We start from the raw sequence: 18,761 nt of genomic DNA, 5'->3' as shown, positions 1-18,761 counted from the left end.
CATTTATTTCTCATTCTCCACCACGTTATACAGGCTCCCAATGTGCGGGAGAATCTCAACGACGAATTCATCTCCCTCATGAAGGTATTCCTGAGGCTTATGAGCAAACCCAACGCCGGCCGGGGTGCCTGTGAGGATGAGAGTCCCCTTTGGCAGTGTTGTGCCTTGAGAAAGGAAACTGACAATCTTCTCGACCGAGAAGATGAGATCTCTGCAGTGACTGTTAGCACCAGCGAAGGTACTCTACTGCATAAAGCACAGTCGACCAAGGCTGGTAACTCACGTCAATGGGCTGTCTTGCACAACTTTTCCGTTCTTCAACCCCCTGAGATGGAGTTTCCCCACGTCAGGGACCAGACGCTTGTTGACCAGGACGGGGCCAATCGGGCAGGCGCCGTCAAAGCCCTTAGAATAGCACCACTGGGTTTGGGCGAATTGCGAAGCGCGGCTTGAGATGTCGTTGCTGGCTGTGTAGCCAAGCACATAGTCGAGAGCCTTCTCTTCCGAGACATTTTTCGCATCCTTGCCCAAGACAATGGCCAGTTCAGATTCGTAGTCGGCCGAGTCATCTGCTATGGTGTGCTTTGGAATGATGGTCGGCGCTGGGTATGGATCGGCAAGGCTGGTCTGAGGCTTGCTACATTAGGCGATTAGTAACCTGGACAAGATCAATGAGTCTCCGATGGTAACACACAGGAAAACGGTGGGAATGGAGGGGATCTGCATCTTTGCCTCCTCGGCATGTTTCTTATACTGGTATCCAAAAAGCACTCCGTCAGCAATTATTCTTAGATTTGGTTAAGAAAAGAGGCACCTGTCTCACATTCAACCCAATACACCGAATGGTTCCCACCTCAGCCTGGGTAAGAGGAGAGAGGATTCGGCCAATGGTGGCAGTCTCGCCGGTTGGAGCGCCGGCGTCCAACACCGAGGAACCGCTGAAGACCTTTACCTGGACGTCCTCGCCCTTGCGGACAGCGGCGCCGACATCGACAGCGGCATCGACGGGCTCCCCAATGAGCACTTTGCTCTCCTCGTCCTTTGGCACAAACCGGACAATGCCTGAAAGACAATGATTAGCAAAAAAAGAGTTCTAGATGCATGTGACACATGGAACTGGGGACTGTGGCTTACGATCAAACGACATCGTTGAGAGCCTTCGACGAACGTAGAACCCAGATAGTCGAGCAGCGGCAAAAGACCGAGATACGAACATCAACCAAGTCAACTTTTGGTGGTTTGGCAATTCCTCGCAGTTGAATAATGGAAATCGAGTTCTCGCTTCAGGGGATCTGACGTTTCGTCGAGGTAGCCTGCGCAGGATGAGATTGCGGCAGCGGAAGCCTGCTCGGAAGTTAAATCAGGGAGCCGGGTCTTGTTCTTAATAACCCGAGAGTTCCGCCCCGCGCCTGCTTGAGAACCTAGCCCGGCCCAGTCAATTGGGACACTTCCCCAAAACCTGGCAGGAATGTGCTTACCGAGGTACCTTAGCCGCGCTGTAGGTTCCCGGTATTTGCAGTTACTTGATGAGGGTCGATATGGGGAAAACAGATTGGAAGAACAAACCTCAGGGAAGGGTTCTCAAGACACCCACTATCTTCTGGATGGGGGGATGATGTCGCTGTGAAACTGCCGGATGACGAATTCATTGAGGTTGCCGCTCCGATGCAACTGGAGACGCTTTCCGGGCCGGACCCCCACTTTCCCCGCAGTTCCCGACAGGAACGGCCCGAACTGTGAAGACAGGAGAGTTGATGAAGATGATGATGGTCATTCAGGGGTATTGTCCAGGAGCAATCCGCATGCACAAGACTGGATTGGCCATGCTGGGCTCACCTTAATGCGGGTGTGGTTGACCAAAAGGCAGGTCACTCCTTGGAGGTCCTCCGTACCAGGAGCACAGGCGAAGGCAAAGGAAACTTGGTCGCAATCGACTCCAGGACTCGGTCTAATGGCCCTTGGGAACTTGACTACCTAGTTACCGCCCGCACGGAATGTTGGCGAGACCTTCCTCCCTTTCTCGCAGGCATGGAGTGTGGGCTGGTTCACAGAGTGAGCTGCACCTTACTGTCTACTTGAGGTAAGACTCAACCGGGCGGCCATGATCGTCATCACATGTCGAACAAAGAGCATGTCCAGAGTATTGGTAGAATTGCTAGAGACAAAGACATGTTTGTCTGTACGTTCTCCGAGGATGGGTTGGGGCAGATCGGCGCCCATGCTGAACCAAGCGGTGGTGCACGTTTTGACTTACAGCCCAGAGCTCCCAGTTCAACCCACTTCCCATGGGTAATTGGTCATGACTAGAGGCGCCTCTTCTAGATTTCATAAGGCTTTGGATCTGTGAATATCAAATGCGGCTTCCTCTTCGCCAGGTTCAAAATTGTTTCAGCGAACACGCCGTTCGCCCACGCAAACCAACTTCCTGTCCTCATTGTCAGTGGTGCTCCTCTTATACCCGGGCATGGGACAACCCACTTGTGTAAGACGCAGCATAGTCCACGTTGACACTTTCGTGTATCAGCCCTAGCTTGCTGGATTTGAGGACCATGTCAAGACATCCCATGATCTCCTCATCATCGTCGGACGTCTGAGCCTGTACGAGCAGGCTCATGGGCCAGGCATTCTGAAGACCAATATGGGGTCCTGCGCCTCGGGTTAGCCACCGGATACAACCACCTGGAACATATGCGACCAGCCTACCTCCAATGCCACTGAACTCCTTCCCTACCAAATAATATGGATTCCCGGTCTTCTCAAGCAGCATCTTCCGTGTGTTCCTGTATATCTTGTCGTCCTTGTCCACGAACCCCATCAACGGCAGCGCCAACAAACTCGGATAGTTGGCGTCGTCCATGAGCAAGGCACTTCCGTAGCCGTCTACCTCGTACGCAAACACATCGCCATACTTTTTATGATTGACCACGCCATGCTCCCAAATCCCACGTGTGATGCGCTCGCTCCAATCGTCCAGCTTGCGGGCCAGCTCGGCGTCTGACCCTCGGTTCGTGGACCGCAGCACTCCCGCCGCACGCTTCAGCTCGACTGCCATCTGCGCGTTGGCAGGAATGAAAAAGCCAAAGATGGTGGCATCATCGCTGGGGCGGAAGGCTGATCGCACTAGTCCAGTGCCGTTGTTGAGAGGGTTGCCGATGCCGGCCAGGTTGAGCGTTTCCGTACCCGTGGTGGTGTGCCTCTGGAAGGTATAAGTGTTTTGGCGATAGCTGCCAGTTTCAGAGTCAAAGGTACTTTGGCTCTGTTCATCGAGGACCTTGAGGACTTGGTTCAGGGCTTTGTACCAACGTGGAGTCAGGAACTCGGTGTGTTTTGTTTGAGCATGGAAGTCATTGCCCAGCGCAAGGAAGTGAGCCAGTGAATCTAGCTCGTACTTGCACTCAAATACAACTGTCGGATCGTACATAGGGTGAACTGCGTCATTCTGGCCGTTCGGAGTCGGTGAGAGGCCGGATATCGGAGGCGGTTGGAAGGCGTTGCAATACGGTGATTGTATGACGTACTCGCTCTGCGTGTTGATCGCCCCCAGAATCAGTTTGTAGATACTGCTGTCTTTCGTCGCCAGGGGTTGATACGGCTTTAGCTGATTTGTGCTGTCACGCAGCCATTCAGCGAGAATATCCCCCGTGATAATGAAGGACTGGGGCCCTTCCCATTGGCCATCTTCAAACCAGCCTTCACTCTCCCGCCAACTTCGCAGTCTCTTCTTGATCACATCGTCTTTTCCATCGGTGTGGAACCTAACAGTCGTGTCCGTAGTTGATGGGAATGCATTCTCAAAAAGCCGGGCAAGGTCGGGATCCTTCATGCGACTGGTAATGTCATTGATGACTTTTTCAATGGCATCAGACTGAAATGTCCGACACTGTGCATGCGGCCGCTGAAATGGCAACTTGAGCGGCCCTTTGCTGGGAGGTGGACTGGATGTCTGTCAGATGGAACAACGAGCACCTTGGTTTCAACGAGCACGTACTGGGGATGGGCAGCATAGCTGGTGTAATCGGGGCAGTCGTCCGGCGAGAAGCTGCCCTTCAACGGTTCTTGGTGGTCTTGGCCAGTCCGACCCAATGAGACAACTCCATTGGCCAAGAGTGAAAAAACGACGGACAAGCACGAAAATCGATGCATCATGCCGAGAAACCAGGAATGACGGAGGCGAATGATGATGATGATGATGATGATGATGATGATAATGAGTCTTGGTGGAGATGGACAGGTGGTCTGCGACTTGAATGCCGAGCCCGGGGTACCTTCATGTCACCAGGGCCGAATCATGTCGAATTCTTTTGGCCCGCTAGAGTGCGGGGCGTTTGGTTCCCCAAGCTTTGCACACAAATCAACAATTTCACTCAATGGTCGCACAGTCAAAGCGGGAAGGAAGTTTGGGGTCGACGTCGAATATTCAAGGAAGGATTTCGCTGGATGAGGTGGTTGCTGCTGGGGGGTGTTTGAGGACTGATAAGATAAGGATGGCTGGGCGACCAGGTCTTGGCGCTGGATGACAGTGGAGGAGCCCAGCACAGAATAGTTACTTACTGGACCCAGCCAGTGTCAGTGATCCCTGATAGGCACTTTTCCGGGGAATAATCCCGGATTCCTTGGGTTTGCATCTCAATACCGGAGCAACGTTCTCTTGCAATGGTGGCACCTTTACGGAGTACTAACTCATGCTCTATTGGAATTCGGATAGGTACCCAGCGCTGTGATAGCAAAGCCGATCATTTCTTGCTGAAGAAGTTCATGATGCTGCCTTGGCCCTTGGGTGCACCCTTCTTTGCACCTGGCTTCGAGGCCTGTGAAGAAGCGGACGACGGCGCTGTGGACTTCGGCTTTGTCGGCGGCGGCGCTTCGTCTTCTGAAAATGACTCCCAAGCCGGCTCCTGGATGGTCACTATGCCGAATGTTAGTTAGAACCAGAAAAACTCGGTTGGGAACGATGAAAACAAACCCAAGTATCCCTGATCATCCATGATCTGCTTCTTGCGCATGACCCGTCTCCTCCCACGCCGCCGACCGTTGGAGGAAGAAGTAATGACCTCATTCTCTTCCTCCTTTGCAGGTTCTGGTTCGGGAGCTGGCTCGTCCATAGGCTCTTCAATTGGCTCCTCCTCGGGCGTTTCTGGCTTGGACTCCTCTTTTTCATCCTCCAGTTCCATCATTTCCCGTAGCTCTTGGTTGATCTGCTGTCGTGTTTTGTGTCCAGCAACACTGCGGGGTTTGGGCTGGGGCATCTCGTCGTCGTCATCCTCGCCGTCATCTGACAGAGCCGGAAGATTGGGCTCTTCACTAGGGGTAGCTGGCTGCGATGTCTCCTGCTTCTTGGAATTGGCGGGTTTTGTTGCAGCCTTGGAGAACGCCTGCATGATGCCGCTGCTGACGCCACGCTTTGCAGGGGCGGCCTTTTTAGACAGCCCAGAGGAGGTTGCAGCTTTCTCAGTCGATTCCTGCTTGGATTGAGAGGTCGCTGGTTCCTCCTTGGCTTTGGTGAATGGCGTCGCTTGCGCGATATTTGCGGCTGGCTTTGCTTGTTGCTTCGCTGCAGCCGAGGTGGCCGCTGCCACTTTTAACCCTGCTCCCTTCCGCTCCCTACGATGGGCCCTGGGGTTGATGATGGGGACAACACTCTTTTGGTCCTCCGAAGAGCCCAAAGACTGCGCTTGACTGGCGACATCGGCCAGGAGCGCCATGTCCTGCTAGGAGTTAGGTTTCGGGGGTTTACTGTAAAGGGACCGGCGACTCACTTTGGTTGGATGAGGTCCAATGCTGTAAATATGGAGCGAGGATACATCTGCGTATGACTCCAGGACATCTAGGACGCGTGAGCAGATGAAAACCATGCCATCAACCCCATTCAGAGGACAAACCTTTGAGCTGGTCTTCCGGGACGAGAGTGAGGGTGGATGTGGGAATAGATTCAACAACTGAGTATCTCTCAGGCGCGGAGCCAGTCATCTCGACATCTCCGTCTCCATTTGGCGACTCCAACGCCGTGTCCATGCTGGGTTTCTTGGTCCCGTAGACCAGATATGTTGCATGCACGGCTCCTGGACGCTTGGCATTTTGAGTCCTATGGAAATCGTAAAGCATCCTGTGTGATGTTAGCCTCGACCAGGCAGGTCCCAAATCTTGCTTTATATACTTACTGCTTGGCTGTGTTGACATGTACTTGAAGCTCACGGCTCAGGAGCCGGTACGTGACCTGGGCAGCGGGGTAATGTCAGCACAACCGCAGGTTCGAGGCCATGCGTGCTCATCCTCCATGTGTGGATCGTACCACTTTGTCTTCGGTGAGGACATGCTCTGCCAAATACTTGGAATAGCTGTCCATTTTGAGGCGGGTTAGCTGGTGAGAAACCTGACAATATCCTTTCTCCAGATGGAAGGTATTGGAGTGGGTTGATTCTGGAGATGGATGATGGGTCTGGCCCGAACCCCGTCGCGACGCGTGTTTCCTGAAAAGAGCAGCGCGAAGTCACGTTTTCCATGTCCTCCAATCCATGTCAAATCCTCTTCCTCAGTGGATCCAGAAGTGGGTCTCGACTGCCCTTTCCTTGAACCCTGCAACCTGAGGCCCCTACGACCTCAAGCCCCTGACGCCTGACGCAGATCGACCCAAGGGTGGGAATCGAAAAAGCTTGGGCGGAAAGGAGCCCTCAAGGTTCACTTCGCCATTGCGACGCAGTGCCGGACAACACAGGATGTCCAGCCAGTCCGTCTGAGAGTTATTCCCCAAACAACACCGCCAATGTGTCCATAGAGGGTTTTCATCCTGTCGCCATTTAGTCCGCTCCTTCAACGGTCGTCGAGCAATGACTCGCCTCGTGTCCGTCGTTTGGTTTCACATTGTTTAATCACCTCTACTTTTTCTCCCCGTTAGCCATCAGCGCTGCCAGCATTCGCACTCATTTCTTGAACGGCTGACAATTTACCAAAGTCGACACTGCGACGAGCTGGAATCCATAAAGATGGCGGGCCTGGGTCGATTCCGGTTCCTGGCCATTGCGGTCGTCTTCCATTTCGTTTATATATATTCCATCTTCGATATCTATTTCGTCAGCCCTATCGTCTCGGGCATGCGCCTTTTCGAGTTCCCGCGGCCACCTTCAGCGCCACCACCCGCAGATCGCCTAGTCCTCTTTGTGGGAGACGGATTGCGGGCCGACAAGGCTTTCCAATGGCATCCCGAACCCCATCCCAAGTCCGACGAAGATCTTGTCCCACGACCACTTGCTCCGTTCCTCCGATCTAAAATCCTGGAAGAAGGGACCTTCGGCGTCTCACACACGCGCGTACCAACCGAGTCAAGGCCGGGCCATGTTGCCCTCATCGCTGGCCTCTACGAAGATGTGTCTGCCGTCACGACCGGCTGGAAAATGAACCCCGTCAACTTTGACAGCCTGTTCAACCGGAGCACTCATACTTGGAGCTGGGGAAGCCCCGACATCCTGCCAATGTTTCAGCATGGAGCTGTCCCTGGCCGTGTCGAGGCCTTTACATACGGCGCCGAGCTGGAAGATTTCTCTTCCGATGCTGTCATTTTGGATCTCTGGGTCTTTGATCACGTCAAACAGTTTTTCGCCGATGCTCGCTCCAACAGAACCCTCAACAACATGCTGAGACAAAAGAAGATCGTCTTCTTCCTTCACTTGTTGGGCCTGGATACGACGGGCCACGGATTCCGGCCTTACTCGAAGGAGTATCTCCACAACATCAAAGTGGTCGACCAGGGCGTCCGAGAGGTCACGGAACTGGTGACAGACTTTTACGGGGACGGCCGAACTGCGTTTGTCTTCACGGCTGACCACGGCATGAGCGACTGGGGCAGTCATGGCGATGGCCACCCAAACAACACGCGCACTCCCCTGATCGCTTGGGGCTCTGGAGTGGCCAAACCTGAGCTCTATCCGGGACAAATTGCTCCTGGTCATGATGAGTACTCGGCCGACTGGCACCTTGACCACGTCAGGCGACACGATGTTGCCCAAGCCGACGTCGCTGCTCTCATGGCGTACCTCATTGGTACTGAGTTGCCTGCCAACTCGGTCGGCGAGCTTCCCCTGTCCTACCTGGCAGCGAGTTTGAAGGAGAAGGCGGAGGCGTCGCTTGTCAATGCGCAAGGCATCCTCGAACAGTACCGGGTCAAGGAGGAAAAGAAGAAGGCGACGGAGTTGCGGTACAGGCCATATGCACCTCTGAGTGAGAATGGCCAAGATGCCGAGAGCCGCGTCGCTCACATTCGGAAACTCATCGATTCCGGCCTGTATGAGGAAGCCATTGAAGAGTCCACTGCGCTTCTTAAGGTCGGCCTTGGCGGCCTGCGGTACCTCCAAACCTACGACTGGTTGTTCCTTCGTGCCCTCATTACGCTTGGCTACCTTGGCTGGATGGCTTATGCGCTCACAACTGTCATCGATCTGTACGTCTTGCATGGAGAAGTCCAGCCCACGAGGTCACTCGTCGGGACGGTCGTCGCCTCATCCACCTTGACGGCTCTGTATGCCTCGTTCATCGTCTCCAAGTCGCCACTAACCTACTATGCCTATGCGTTCTTCCCTGTCTTCTTCTGGGAGGAGGTCTTTGCTCGGCGTAACAGCTTGGTGGAGGGACGGAAGCGGTTGTTTGGGCACCTCCAGTCTGGCGCTAGCCTGGCATCTTTGGCGTTCAACTGTGCCATTTATGTTGGCGTGATCGAATCCCTGGTAAGCTTCCGTTGCAGCCGTCTTTCTCTCAACAATCAGAAACTAATTGTTTTAGGCTTTGGGATACATTCATCGCGAGATCTTGACTGTCTTGTTTATTATCGGTGCCTTTTGGCCTATTGTCCAAGGCCTATCATTCCTGCAACAACACTTGGTCCTGTCCATTACATGGTTTCTCTCCTGCGTCACAATGAGCACGTTTACATTGCTGCCGGCTATGAAAACTGAAGACGTCAACCTGATGTGAGTATCTCTGATGCCTTAGCTTGGAGGTGATGAGCTAACCCGATCCGCACAGCATGATAGGGGGTGCTCTTATGGTGACGGTCGGGATTTTGTACCTGATACTTGAGGACTTTGTCCTGTCGGACTTCGGCATGTCCTCAAAGCCGCCGGCTCCCAAGAGTTTGGTCTCGCGAACCCTCGTGGGGGTCCAGGTTGGGCTGACCCTCCTTGCGATGCTTGTTACTCGTTCCAGTGCCCTGTCCCTCCAAGCCAAACAAGGCCTTCCTCGTGGGAACCAAGTCGTTGGCTGGGCTGTTCTCGGTTAGTTTCCATGACAAGGCTGAAGAATCCATGGAGCCGGGACTAACGTCAAAGTAGTTTCTTCCCTCGCCATGCCGCTGGCATACCGTTTTGCATCTAACAACCACTACTTGCATCGACTACTCATCGTGTTCCTGACCTTTGCGCCGACTTTTGTCATTTTGACTATCTCTTATGAAGGTCTATTTTACTTCTCCTTTTCTGTCACCCTCGTCACCTGGGTCCGCCTGGAACATGCCGTTTTCAAGTTCCGGCAACAATCCAGGGCGTCTCCCTCCACCAACAGTGGACCGATATCGAGCAGCGATACCACAACGGCTCCCCACCCCACCAATGGCGCGATGCTCTCAGAGAAGCCCAAGATCCCGGGTGCCCAGGTGAACGGAGCCAAGCCATCTTCGACCATTCAGCAAAGTACTTACCGGCCGCTCACGCTATTCGACGCACGCGTGGCGCTCTTCTTCCTGGTGTTTCTGCAGTCGGCCTTCTTCAGCACGGGCAATGTGGCATCGGTATCAGCTTTCAGCTTGGAAAGCGTGGCCCGTCTGCTGCCCATCTTTGACCCCTTTTCGCAGGGTGCTCTACTCATCGTCAAGCTCCTGATTCCTTTCGCCCTTATCTCAGCTAACCTGGGTATCCTCAACAAGAGGCTCGGTGTCGCACCCTCAGCGCTGCTCATGCTGGTCATGGCCATCAGCGATGTTCTGACGCTTTACTTCTTCTGGGTAGTCAAGGATGAGGGATCGTGGCTGGAGATTGGATCGACGATTAGCCACTTTGTGATCGCTAGCGGGCTGTGTGTGTTTGTTGCTGCGTTGGAAGGCGTTAGCGCTATGTTCATTGCTGGGGTGGAGGTTGACGAGGATGCGGTGGTGGCAGGGCCTGTGGGGAAGGCTTCACCACAGCATACAAAAGTGAACGGTGATGGAAGCAGTAATGCGCTCACGGGGGAGCACGGGTTGGGACAACAGTAATTATGCATCTGGGCGGCGATGTATATGTATTCATCTAGAGTTTGAGCACAGGTGCCTAGACAAACGCGATCGGAATTCTTGGTATCGAGACCTTTTTGGTCTGATTAGTTTCTTCTCGCCTCTCTCAACAAGACTCCCAACCGGATGTTCCTGCAGGTGGTGGCTCTTAGAAGTTATCCGCAGAAGTGAAACGCATAATTACCCGACATCAGCTCATGAGCACGGGATTTTTGTTTTCTAAGAAGTTTTGCCATCAGTCGGTCGCAGATGTGGCTGACATCCGCCATCCTCTCTCGATCAGGGGCATCTTCTTAGATCCGGATGTTCGTTGAGACTTGCGAAGTTTGACAACGGCACTCTTCGGCATTCGCCACCCGACAACCGACTGCCGGTTCCGAAATCGACCCAAAACCCGGGGGGCGGGGTACCGTACGCGCTCATGCCTCAACAAGGGGGTGACTTATTGACGGGTTGACAGATCCACTTCACAACGGGATTCTCGCGAGAGGTGGGTTTGACAGGTTTGACAGTGAGCTGTGGGCGGGGTCGGGCTGATCCGGCCGGTCACATCTGGGGGAGGTCATGGCTGGGTTGATGAATGTCACGTTTCCGTCCTCATACGTAGGTGCTTTGCGAGCTTCTCATCGACGTCAAGTTAGTAAGTTTTACGAGCACACCTCGGGTTGTTAGACTTTCGTGACGGATCCCAACGCCAGAGTCAGCTTCTCTGGCGCTGTTGGAGGGAACATTAGCACGAGTAGGATTTTAAACCAGGCCGTCAGGAGTTTGCCGTCTTTTCCTGGCAGGGACACCGCCTCCCGGCCTGAGCACAAAAGGCGCGCCGCTGAGAATCCGGGTTGATGAGTCGGGACGTGAAAAACAAATCATGCCCCCAGTACCTTATGTACTAGTAGTATCTAGGTGGCATCCTTTCTCATGGGCGGACATGTCTCCAGCATGCCAGAGAATGTTGAGCGTGATGTTCGCCCGCGATCATTAGTGCCTTCTCATTTGGGGATAAATACCCGATCATCCACGCTAAGGTATGCTTCGGGTCCGTTGGCTCTGTCCTCGCAGGCATTATTGCTGTAGCAGCCTGACGAAAAGAACGGAATGGAAGACCATAGTTAGAGTTTATGTTCGGCTCCAATGGCGGAGCTGGGACATGAACGTCAAATCCACCAGGGGATTGGCGATGCTTGCTTGGGGTTACAAGTCCAGGAAGAATCCTTCGGATTGATAGTACGTATCTTCACGACAGGCATTGATTCTGCAGTCAAGCATCTATCTCACATCCACAGTTGGATGACCAAGTACAGAGGCAGTTAAGATTGCCTGTACCTATGTGACACAAGATCCGAATGACCACCCCTAAAGCCTGTCGGAGCTGTGTTTGGACTTGATCCGGCGCAGCTGATTGACGTCTGGATTGTCTGGATCACTGCCGCGACAGGGATGGCTAACCACTGCGGCGGTTCTGGTGGTGAGAGTGTGGAGGAAGTGGATTGTCGGATCGCCCTGTTTGCCCTTCAACTCGGCCCATGCTTCTGGGGAAAAGACCAGCAACAGGCAAATCCGGGAACTGCCGAAAGTCGACAACGACACCAAAAGGTCAACTTAGTAAGCGCTCCACGTCAGGACCCGGCGAAATGACTCGTGAAGAGGAGCCCACTCGATTCTCTACTACCAGCCCAGACAACCAATCCACAGACAGCATCACCCTTCGAAGGCCGGTTAGAGCATGCAATTGATCCACAAGTCCATGCGTCGGCGGAGCAATTGACAGACGGATCGGTGAACAGATGGGGCGTCAAACATGCGTTGTCTGGGGAAGAGAGGGCTAGGGAATCGCAACTGACTCCGTTGTGGTGGCTCTTGCAGTGCTGAGAGAGCAGTTTGGAAGTGGAAAAACGCCGAGGAGGACGATGCCGCAGACGGCACAATCGCCGTTGGCTAGGGCCGCAGGGCGGCGCCAAGACAGTGCCAAGATATCGCCAAGGCTCGATGGACCGCAAACTTGGCCGTGGCCAAGAGTACCCCGGATTCGTGGCTTCGGCCGCTGCTTCCCGATCAAGGTGCCGCTCCCGCCCGGCCAATCTCGGCTGGGACCTGCCTGACGCCTGTGCCTCAGACAAACAGGAGCCTCAGACAGTCACAGGCAACAGGAGAAGGCAAGCGGAGGGGAAGCTGCTGACGGACAATGCCGGCTGACAGCGGTCCGGCTCTTCTGATCTTCTGCCACCGCACCCCGTATATGGTAAGTTTGACGGGCTGTCACATGCCTTCAAGCAATTCCAAGATGGGCAGCAGATTGACATTCTGCGCACGTGTGGTTGTCAGCGCTGCTCGAGGTGTACTCCGGACTTCCGCCTTGTACCCGTGGACGCTTGGAGGTCCTCTCAGGTAGGGAGGTGTGGTTTGCAGCATCAGACCCGTCCCATCGCCTCCTTCGCACGGGCAGCCAAGCGTTATTTTTCATGCGGGACGCCAAACGGACGAGCAGGGACATCAAAGAGCTTTGCTGAGAAGAGAAACATCCGATAAGTTGGTCGTCTGGAGCAGATCGAGGCTAGCAAAACTCCATTGACCCCATTATGTGACACTAGCCAAGAGCCACTGGCTGCTCCAGGGCAACCTGGCCAATGTCGACACTAAAGTACCTGAAGGCGCCGAAAGGACCAACCAGCAAGAGGAGTCAGCACAAGAAGGCCCATTGAGAGCCATTGCTGTGTGCTATTACTGAGAACCTGGGGTTCTTGGGTGTTGGACAGGTCAGGTTCCGCCACCAGGGTGCTACACGCGGTCGTCAACAAGGGTAATGGTGGTGAGCGGCGAGTGGTGGTGGGGGAGAGTGAGGTATCCAGGGCAGCACAGAGCCTGGAGGTTCCTCGGACGGCATGGAGCCAGGCTTGGCCTCCCCCTCTCGTTCCCCAGTTCCCTCCACCATCGTGCTCTCTCATGGCATGCTCGCGTCCGCAACCGTTTTCGCATGCCTACCACAGACACACTGACACTGGACTGACACCTGCGAATGCTCTCCCGTTTTCAGCTCTAGCCACTCCGTTCAGTCTCAACGACAACTCGAGACGTCTAGGGGCCCAGGCAACATCGAAGACAGGAATCTTCGATCCTGCTGACCTGGGGAGGGGGTTGCAGCTCATTCACGGCGCAGGTGCATTGTCTTCTCCATCTCTCTTGACTTGCATCTGTGCAATTCCCTCCCGTACCATCGCAGAGCCGATCCCAACGAGGTTTTACCGTCGCCGCTGAGCTTTTTTTCGCTGCACTATCCCGACAGATCGTCCCCATTCAATCCAAGCGCCGTCGAGGACGGACAAAGAGCACTAGCAGCATCAGTGGCGGAACACCTGGGCGGAACACCGGCTAGCCAGCTGCAAGAAAGGCGACACAGGCACAGCGCAGCGCTTTTCCCTCGAGTTTCCTCTCTTCCCTTTGCCTGGCGCCGTTTTCAACACCATCTCGACCCAGCGAAGTTCCACTTTCTGTGCAGTCTTCAAAAATCCCACTGCCACCATGGAGATCGATTCGACCCCTCCCGCGAGCACGCCTCCAGCGACCAAGCAGACGTCGCGTTCGCCGTCGCAACCGTCGTCGACTGGAGGGACCACTACCACAACCACAACCGGTCAAATGAGTTTTAGGAGGTGGGTTATGCCTCACGCCCGACGCCACCTGCTGCTGTTCCCGTCAGGCCGCCGGGGGGGGATCGGCCACCTTGCTTGGATTGGTTTGTACTGACTTGATATCTTGTCGCTGGACAATAGACAACGAGCATCGAGAGCATGTGAGGTGAGTTCAGCGTTCTTCTTATCGTCTGAATGTTACAGCCCTGGTCGAGGTGTGGACGGAGCCAAGAGTGCCGCCCGAGGCCCTTGAAAGAGCCTTGTGATGGGCTCGCGAGTCCCGAGCCTCGGCTCAACCCCAACTATCTGAGACGAGCATCGCAACGCTGACAAGATTGTTTCCACCAGACATGTCATGCCCGCAAAGTACGCAAGATTTAGCCTCCAAATACGCCTCTCGCTGAAGAGGACTCTGGTATTGCTCACACATCGACTTTTGCAGGTCCGCTGCGACGCCGCCAGCCTCGGCGTGCCATGTACGAACTGCGTCGCCTTTCAGATAGAATGCCGCATTCCGACCCCAAAGCGCAAAAAGGCGCAAAATGCTCTTGCGCAACAGCTCAGAGACTCAGACAGGTACGTAGAGCGCCGTTGTCAACAATGCGCACGGCCGCGCAATCTGGCCGGGAACAGCCCCGCCCCTTCGCTGCTCCCGCAAGGATTGCTGAAGCTGACCCCTCGTCTCAGCGAACGAGGGGAAGACGAACGATCACCGCTGCCCGGCGGCGCAACCACATTTCCAAGCGGCACCCGGCCGCCTGCCGTCTACCACACCCACGAGGGCACCCCGTCCAGTGCCAAGATCGAGGCAGAGGTGCAGAGGAAGGAGTCATATGATAATGCCACTCTTGCAAATTATATGGATCTAGTCATGAAGCCCAAGTTCACGCGCGCGCCCATCACCGAAGCTGGCAGAGTCGCCTACCTGGGAGAGTCATCCAACTTGACATTACTAGTTCACGACCGCCAGGGCGAGGGCGATGTGGTGCACTACCCATTGCCCGAGAACATCCGAGGGTCGCGAGCGCGACTGACAGAGCTCGACAACATCGAGATTGAGATCCTGCACCAGCGAGGTGCCTTCCTTCTTCCGCCACGGGCGCTCTGCGACGAGCTCATCGACAGTTACTTCCGCTGGGTTCATCCCATTGTCCCCGTCATCAACAAGACCAAGTTCATGCGCCGGTACAAGGATCCAAAAAACCCACCGTCTCTTCTTCTGCTCCAAGCCATGCTGCTGGCTGGCTCGCGCGTGTGCACCAATCCACAGCTGATGGACGCGAACGGTTCATCCACCCCGGCCGCCCTGACCTTCTACAAGCGAGCGAAGGCATTGTACGATGCCAACTACGAGGACGACAGGGTTACGATAGTTCAGTCACTTCTATTGATGGGCTGGTATTGGGAAGGTCCTGAAGATGTGACTAAGAACGTGTTCTACTGGACCCGCGTCGCCACCATCGTGGCTCAAGGGTCTGGCATGCACCGCAGCGTTGAAGGGTCACAGCTCAGCCGCTCCGATAAACGCCTTTGGAAGCGCATCTGGTGGACCCTGTTTACCCGAGACCGCTCAACTGCCGTCGCTCTCGGACGCCCTTGCCACATTAACCTTGACGACTCGGATGTCGAGATGTTGACAGAGGACGACTTCATTGAGGATGAGCCTGACCAGAAAAGCGAATACCCGCCAGACCCGGTCCATGTTCAGTTCTTCTTGCAGTACGTCAAGCTGTGCGAAATCATGGGCCTTGTGCTGTCACAGCAATACTCGGTCGCCTCCAAGGGCCGTCGTTATAGCCCCATCGACCTGACACATAGCGACATGGCCCTCGCCGACTGGCTGCAAAACTGCCCCAAGATTGTTTATTGGGAGATGCCGCGTCATCACTTCTGGTCTGCGCTCCTGCACTCCAACTACTACACGACGCTCTGTCTATTGCACCGTGCCCACATGCCCCCAAGTGGCAGCCACAGAATACCCGACGAGTCAGTCTATCCGAGCCGCAATATCGCCTTTCAGGCTGCTGGCATGATCACGTCGATCATCGAAAACTTGTCGGCACGTGGCGAGCTACGTTACTGCCCAGCCTTCATCGTCTACAGCATCTTCTCAGCTCTCATCATGCACGTCTACCAGATGCGGTCTCCAGTTCAGTCGATCCAGCAAGTAACACAAGACCGGATACGCACCTGCATGAGCGCCCTTAAGGATGTATCCAAAGTGTGGCTTGTGGGCAAGATGGTCCACACGCTTTTCGAGTCCATCCTTGGCAACAAGGCTTTGGAGGAGAGGCTCCAGAAGGCGGCGGGCAAGAAACACCGTCGCACTCAGCAGAGCTTCTCGCAGTTAGAGCAACACCACCAGCAGCAGCAGCAGCGCTACGCCCAAGAGCAGAAACGCAAGTATGACGAGATGGCCATTGACTTTAGCGTTGCCACGCCGCAGCCGCAGGAATCCTACGAACGCTCCCGACCCCAAAGCCCCAGCGCGCTGGCGGGTGCCGCTGCCAAGCCGGAGCCAGTGGGCCCCGGAATTCCGGCCACCATGCCACCGCCGCCCCCGCACCATGGCCCCGGGTCCCCGCCCCCGCCGCGTACCAACGGCGACACCTTCATGGGCGGCTCGGCTTCGCGCCCACACACGCGCCCAGCCACACCTTTCAACCCCTCATTTTCGGTGCCTGCGACACCGCCCGACTTGTACCTCGTCACCCGCAACTCGCCCAACCTGTCCCAGGCGATCTGGGAAAATTTCCAGCCCGACCAGCTTTTCCCCGAGAGCGCCCACGTGCCGCTTTTCCAGCCGATGTCGCCGTCGCAGGCGCATGCAAACCTCGACGCGCATGTGATGGCTGGTGTGCAGATGCAGGGGCAACAGGGTGGTCAGAATGGCCCGTTTGATCAACAACAGCAAGGCCAGCAACAGAGCCCGCACATGCAGCATGGCTCCTTGGCAAATAACAACGGCAATGGCAATAACGCAAACAATGGTGGTGGTCACGGGCTGTGGCAGAGCCTCGACACGGCCATGGTCGACGGGCAGAGCCCCAGCGATAGTTGGAGCACGGGGTCAGTGCAAGGACAGCCGGTGCCGGCGACGTTGAATGTGGAGGACTGGTGAGTTTAGCGGTCTCGGCATCGTCATTTGAGAAGGGACAAGCGTTGAACGTGAACTAACTCGGCGGTGCTTCTTGCAGGTTCCAATGGTTTGGCATCCACAATGATCCAAATAACCCGATTAGCCTGGACTCCTTGCCGATAGGACCTTAAGGAGGGAGTTAGTCGTCCTAATGACCGTGTTAGTGGCCACCTCGGAGGTGGTGGTAACTAGTGTTTGGTGTGCCTATGGGAAGTTGGAGAATTATTCAAAGATGAGGGCAGAAATCTCCTGAGCTCGAGAGGCTCCTTATATTGGAGCGAGTTCTTTTTTTTTTTTTTTTTTTTTTTTAGTAACAGTCTGCCGGGCAACGTGGAAGGGAGTTGAAGGGTGGTCTGCATGTTTGAATATGTCAAGCCATAATAAGTCATGTTGGATGGGTTGTCTCGGTCTCTGGCTGGATCGGTTGGGATACGTAGCGGACAACATCTTTTTGATTGGAGGTATCTGGCGTCATAGTGATCAACATGGTTCTGTCTGAAATGTCTTGTTCCACTTGGAGTGAGCTGGTTGTAGTGACGGAGTTGTGGGTGTGCAGTTCGTGACTTTGAAATAGAGCTCCAGGCGCGCTATGTTGAACGTGCAGTTCCTCTGGATTATGAATGCTTCTTCATTTTCGTCACGAGTCTGTTCCCAGCGGAATTCGGAGTTTTTAAGTCAAGACTTTCCGTTCGATCAGTGGGATTCCAGTGCTTCGGTAACTATCATCCTGCGGGGTGAGGAGGTTCTGAGGCGCTGGCGCGATGCCGGGCTCATACTTCCGAGCTCCGGTCCCACATCCCCGAGCTCCTGGTAATAGCATCTAGGCTGATCACATGGCTTTGCTGGTCCCTCCTCTTGAACGTGTAGATGAGAAAGAGTTACGTGGCGACTTGAAATCGATTCAGGAGGTACCTCGGCAGGGACTGGAGAAGGTGAAACCATCTTGGGCTACCAAACCACATAAATTGTAGTCTGTGCAGTATGGCAAGTCATAGACTCATATGAAGCCATCGCATTGCGAAAATGCGAGGGCCGGAACAGCCAGATTGTCCCGAAGGCTTGAAGGCAAATTCTTTTCTAACTTGTCCAGCCGTTTCGAACGAAAGCCTTTCTCTGTCTGTCGCTCTCCATTCCATCATGGGGAGAGATCCCGTCACACAGAATGTCCCTGCCGCAGCTCACCACTATTGTTCTGGCGTTCGTGGTCGAGGCAGTTGCGCGGCAAAGCAGCCAATCCAAGCACGGCATTTCTGCGATGCCACTCTGTCAGCGCTCGCTCTCTCTCACCCCGCCTGTGTATCGGAGAGGGGCATTCGGTATTGGAAGTCATCTTTCACGGCTTCTTCAAGGAGTGGAGAGAGACCAGGATGGGATGGTTGGATTGTTTATCCTTTCTTCCCCGAACGTTCGTAATGCCTAATGATTCTACATGTGAGGTTGTCGTGTGTTAGGTATTGGAGAAACGGGAGGTGAGGCGCCGATCTGAGATGTGCTGAGAGGGACGGGATGGTGAGCAAGAGCAGCGCCAAGACTCGGCGGTTGACAGGGTGCTCCTCTCCGTCCCGTCACAGTGAGGGGCAAGAATGGCAGGAGGCACTGACGATTGGGTGCTGCAGGTCTGCGATTGCCGCCGTGCTTGAGGCACACCTCGCACCTTGCACCTTCTGGGCTGCATTCTGCGGCCCATCGTAAGGCCAGGACTTGGCCATGCCATGCCATGCCCAGGTGGACGCGGCCCGACCCT

General features: G+C 54.9%; 5 protein-coding genes across 5 annotated transcripts; 2 read left to right on the top strand and 3 right to left on the bottom strand.

The window, feature by feature from the left end:
- Nucleotides 1-3: 3 nt before the first annotated feature.
- Nucleotides 4-1,147, bottom strand: VTJ04DRAFT_4868 (uncharacterized protein; the record flags this gene model as incomplete). The annotated part of the gene is made up of 5 exons (XM_069362921.1): nucleotides 4-211; nucleotides 284-637; nucleotides 695-753; nucleotides 824-1,062; nucleotides 1,135-1,147. The coding sequence occupies 5 exons, from the start codon at nucleotides 1,145-1,147 to the stop codon at nucleotides 4-6; spliced, it is 873 nt and encodes a 290-aa protein (XP_069219820.1).
- A 1,171-nt stretch (nucleotides 1,148-2,318) lies between these two features.
- On the bottom strand, nucleotides 2,319-4,146 carry VTJ04DRAFT_4867 (uncharacterized protein; the record flags this gene model as incomplete). Its single annotated transcript, XM_069362920.1, has 4 exons — nucleotides 2,319-2,425; nucleotides 2,479-2,646; nucleotides 2,704-3,935; nucleotides 3,989-4,146. 4 exons carry the CDS (start codon nucleotides 4,144-4,146, stop codon nucleotides 2,319-2,321), a joined length of 1,665 nt encoding a protein of 554 aa, XP_069219819.1.
- Nucleotides 4,147-4,733: 587 nt separating this feature from the next.
- VTJ04DRAFT_4866 (uncharacterized protein) lies at nucleotides 4,734-6,343 on the bottom strand (the record flags this gene model as incomplete). The annotated part of the gene is made up of 6 exons (XM_069362919.1): nucleotides 4,734-4,906; nucleotides 4,964-5,705; nucleotides 5,757-5,824; nucleotides 5,880-6,103; nucleotides 6,159-6,214; nucleotides 6,290-6,343. The coding sequence occupies 6 exons, from the start codon at nucleotides 6,341-6,343 to the stop codon at nucleotides 4,734-4,736; spliced, it is 1,317 nt and encodes a 438-aa protein (XP_069219818.1).
- Nucleotides 6,344-6,980: 637 nt separating this feature from the next.
- Nucleotides 6,981-10,234, top strand: VTJ04DRAFT_4865 (uncharacterized protein; the record flags this gene model as incomplete). Its single annotated transcript, XM_069362918.1, has 4 exons — nucleotides 6,981-8,714; nucleotides 8,770-8,957; nucleotides 9,013-9,260; nucleotides 9,318-10,234. The coding sequence occupies 4 exons, from the start codon at nucleotides 6,981-6,983 to the stop codon at nucleotides 10,232-10,234; spliced, it is 3,087 nt and encodes a 1,028-aa protein (XP_069219817.1).
- Nucleotides 10,235-13,768: 3,534 nt separating this feature from the next.
- VTJ04DRAFT_4864 (uncharacterized protein) lies at nucleotides 13,769-17,148 on the top strand (the record flags this gene model as incomplete). The annotated part of the gene is made up of 6 exons (XM_069362917.1): nucleotides 13,769-13,899; nucleotides 14,020-14,044; nucleotides 14,227-14,244; nucleotides 14,321-14,454; nucleotides 14,566-16,995; nucleotides 17,076-17,148. 6 exons carry the CDS (start codon nucleotides 13,769-13,771, stop codon nucleotides 17,146-17,148), a joined length of 2,811 nt encoding a protein of 936 aa, XP_069219816.1.
- Between the last annotated feature and the right edge of the window lie 1,613 nt (nucleotides 17,149-18,761).

Source organism: Mycothermus thermophilus (assembly GCF_041956435.1).
Source record: "Mycothermus thermophilus strain CBS 625.91 unplaced genomic scaffold VTJ04scaffold_3, whole genome shotgun sequence".
Lineage (NCBI taxonomy): Eukaryota > Fungi > Ascomycota > Sordariomycetes > Sordariales > Chaetomiaceae > Mycothermus > Mycothermus thermophilus.
The sequence above is the reverse complement of the archived record's forward strand: the minus strand, read 5'-3'. Positions and strand labels throughout refer to the sequence as shown.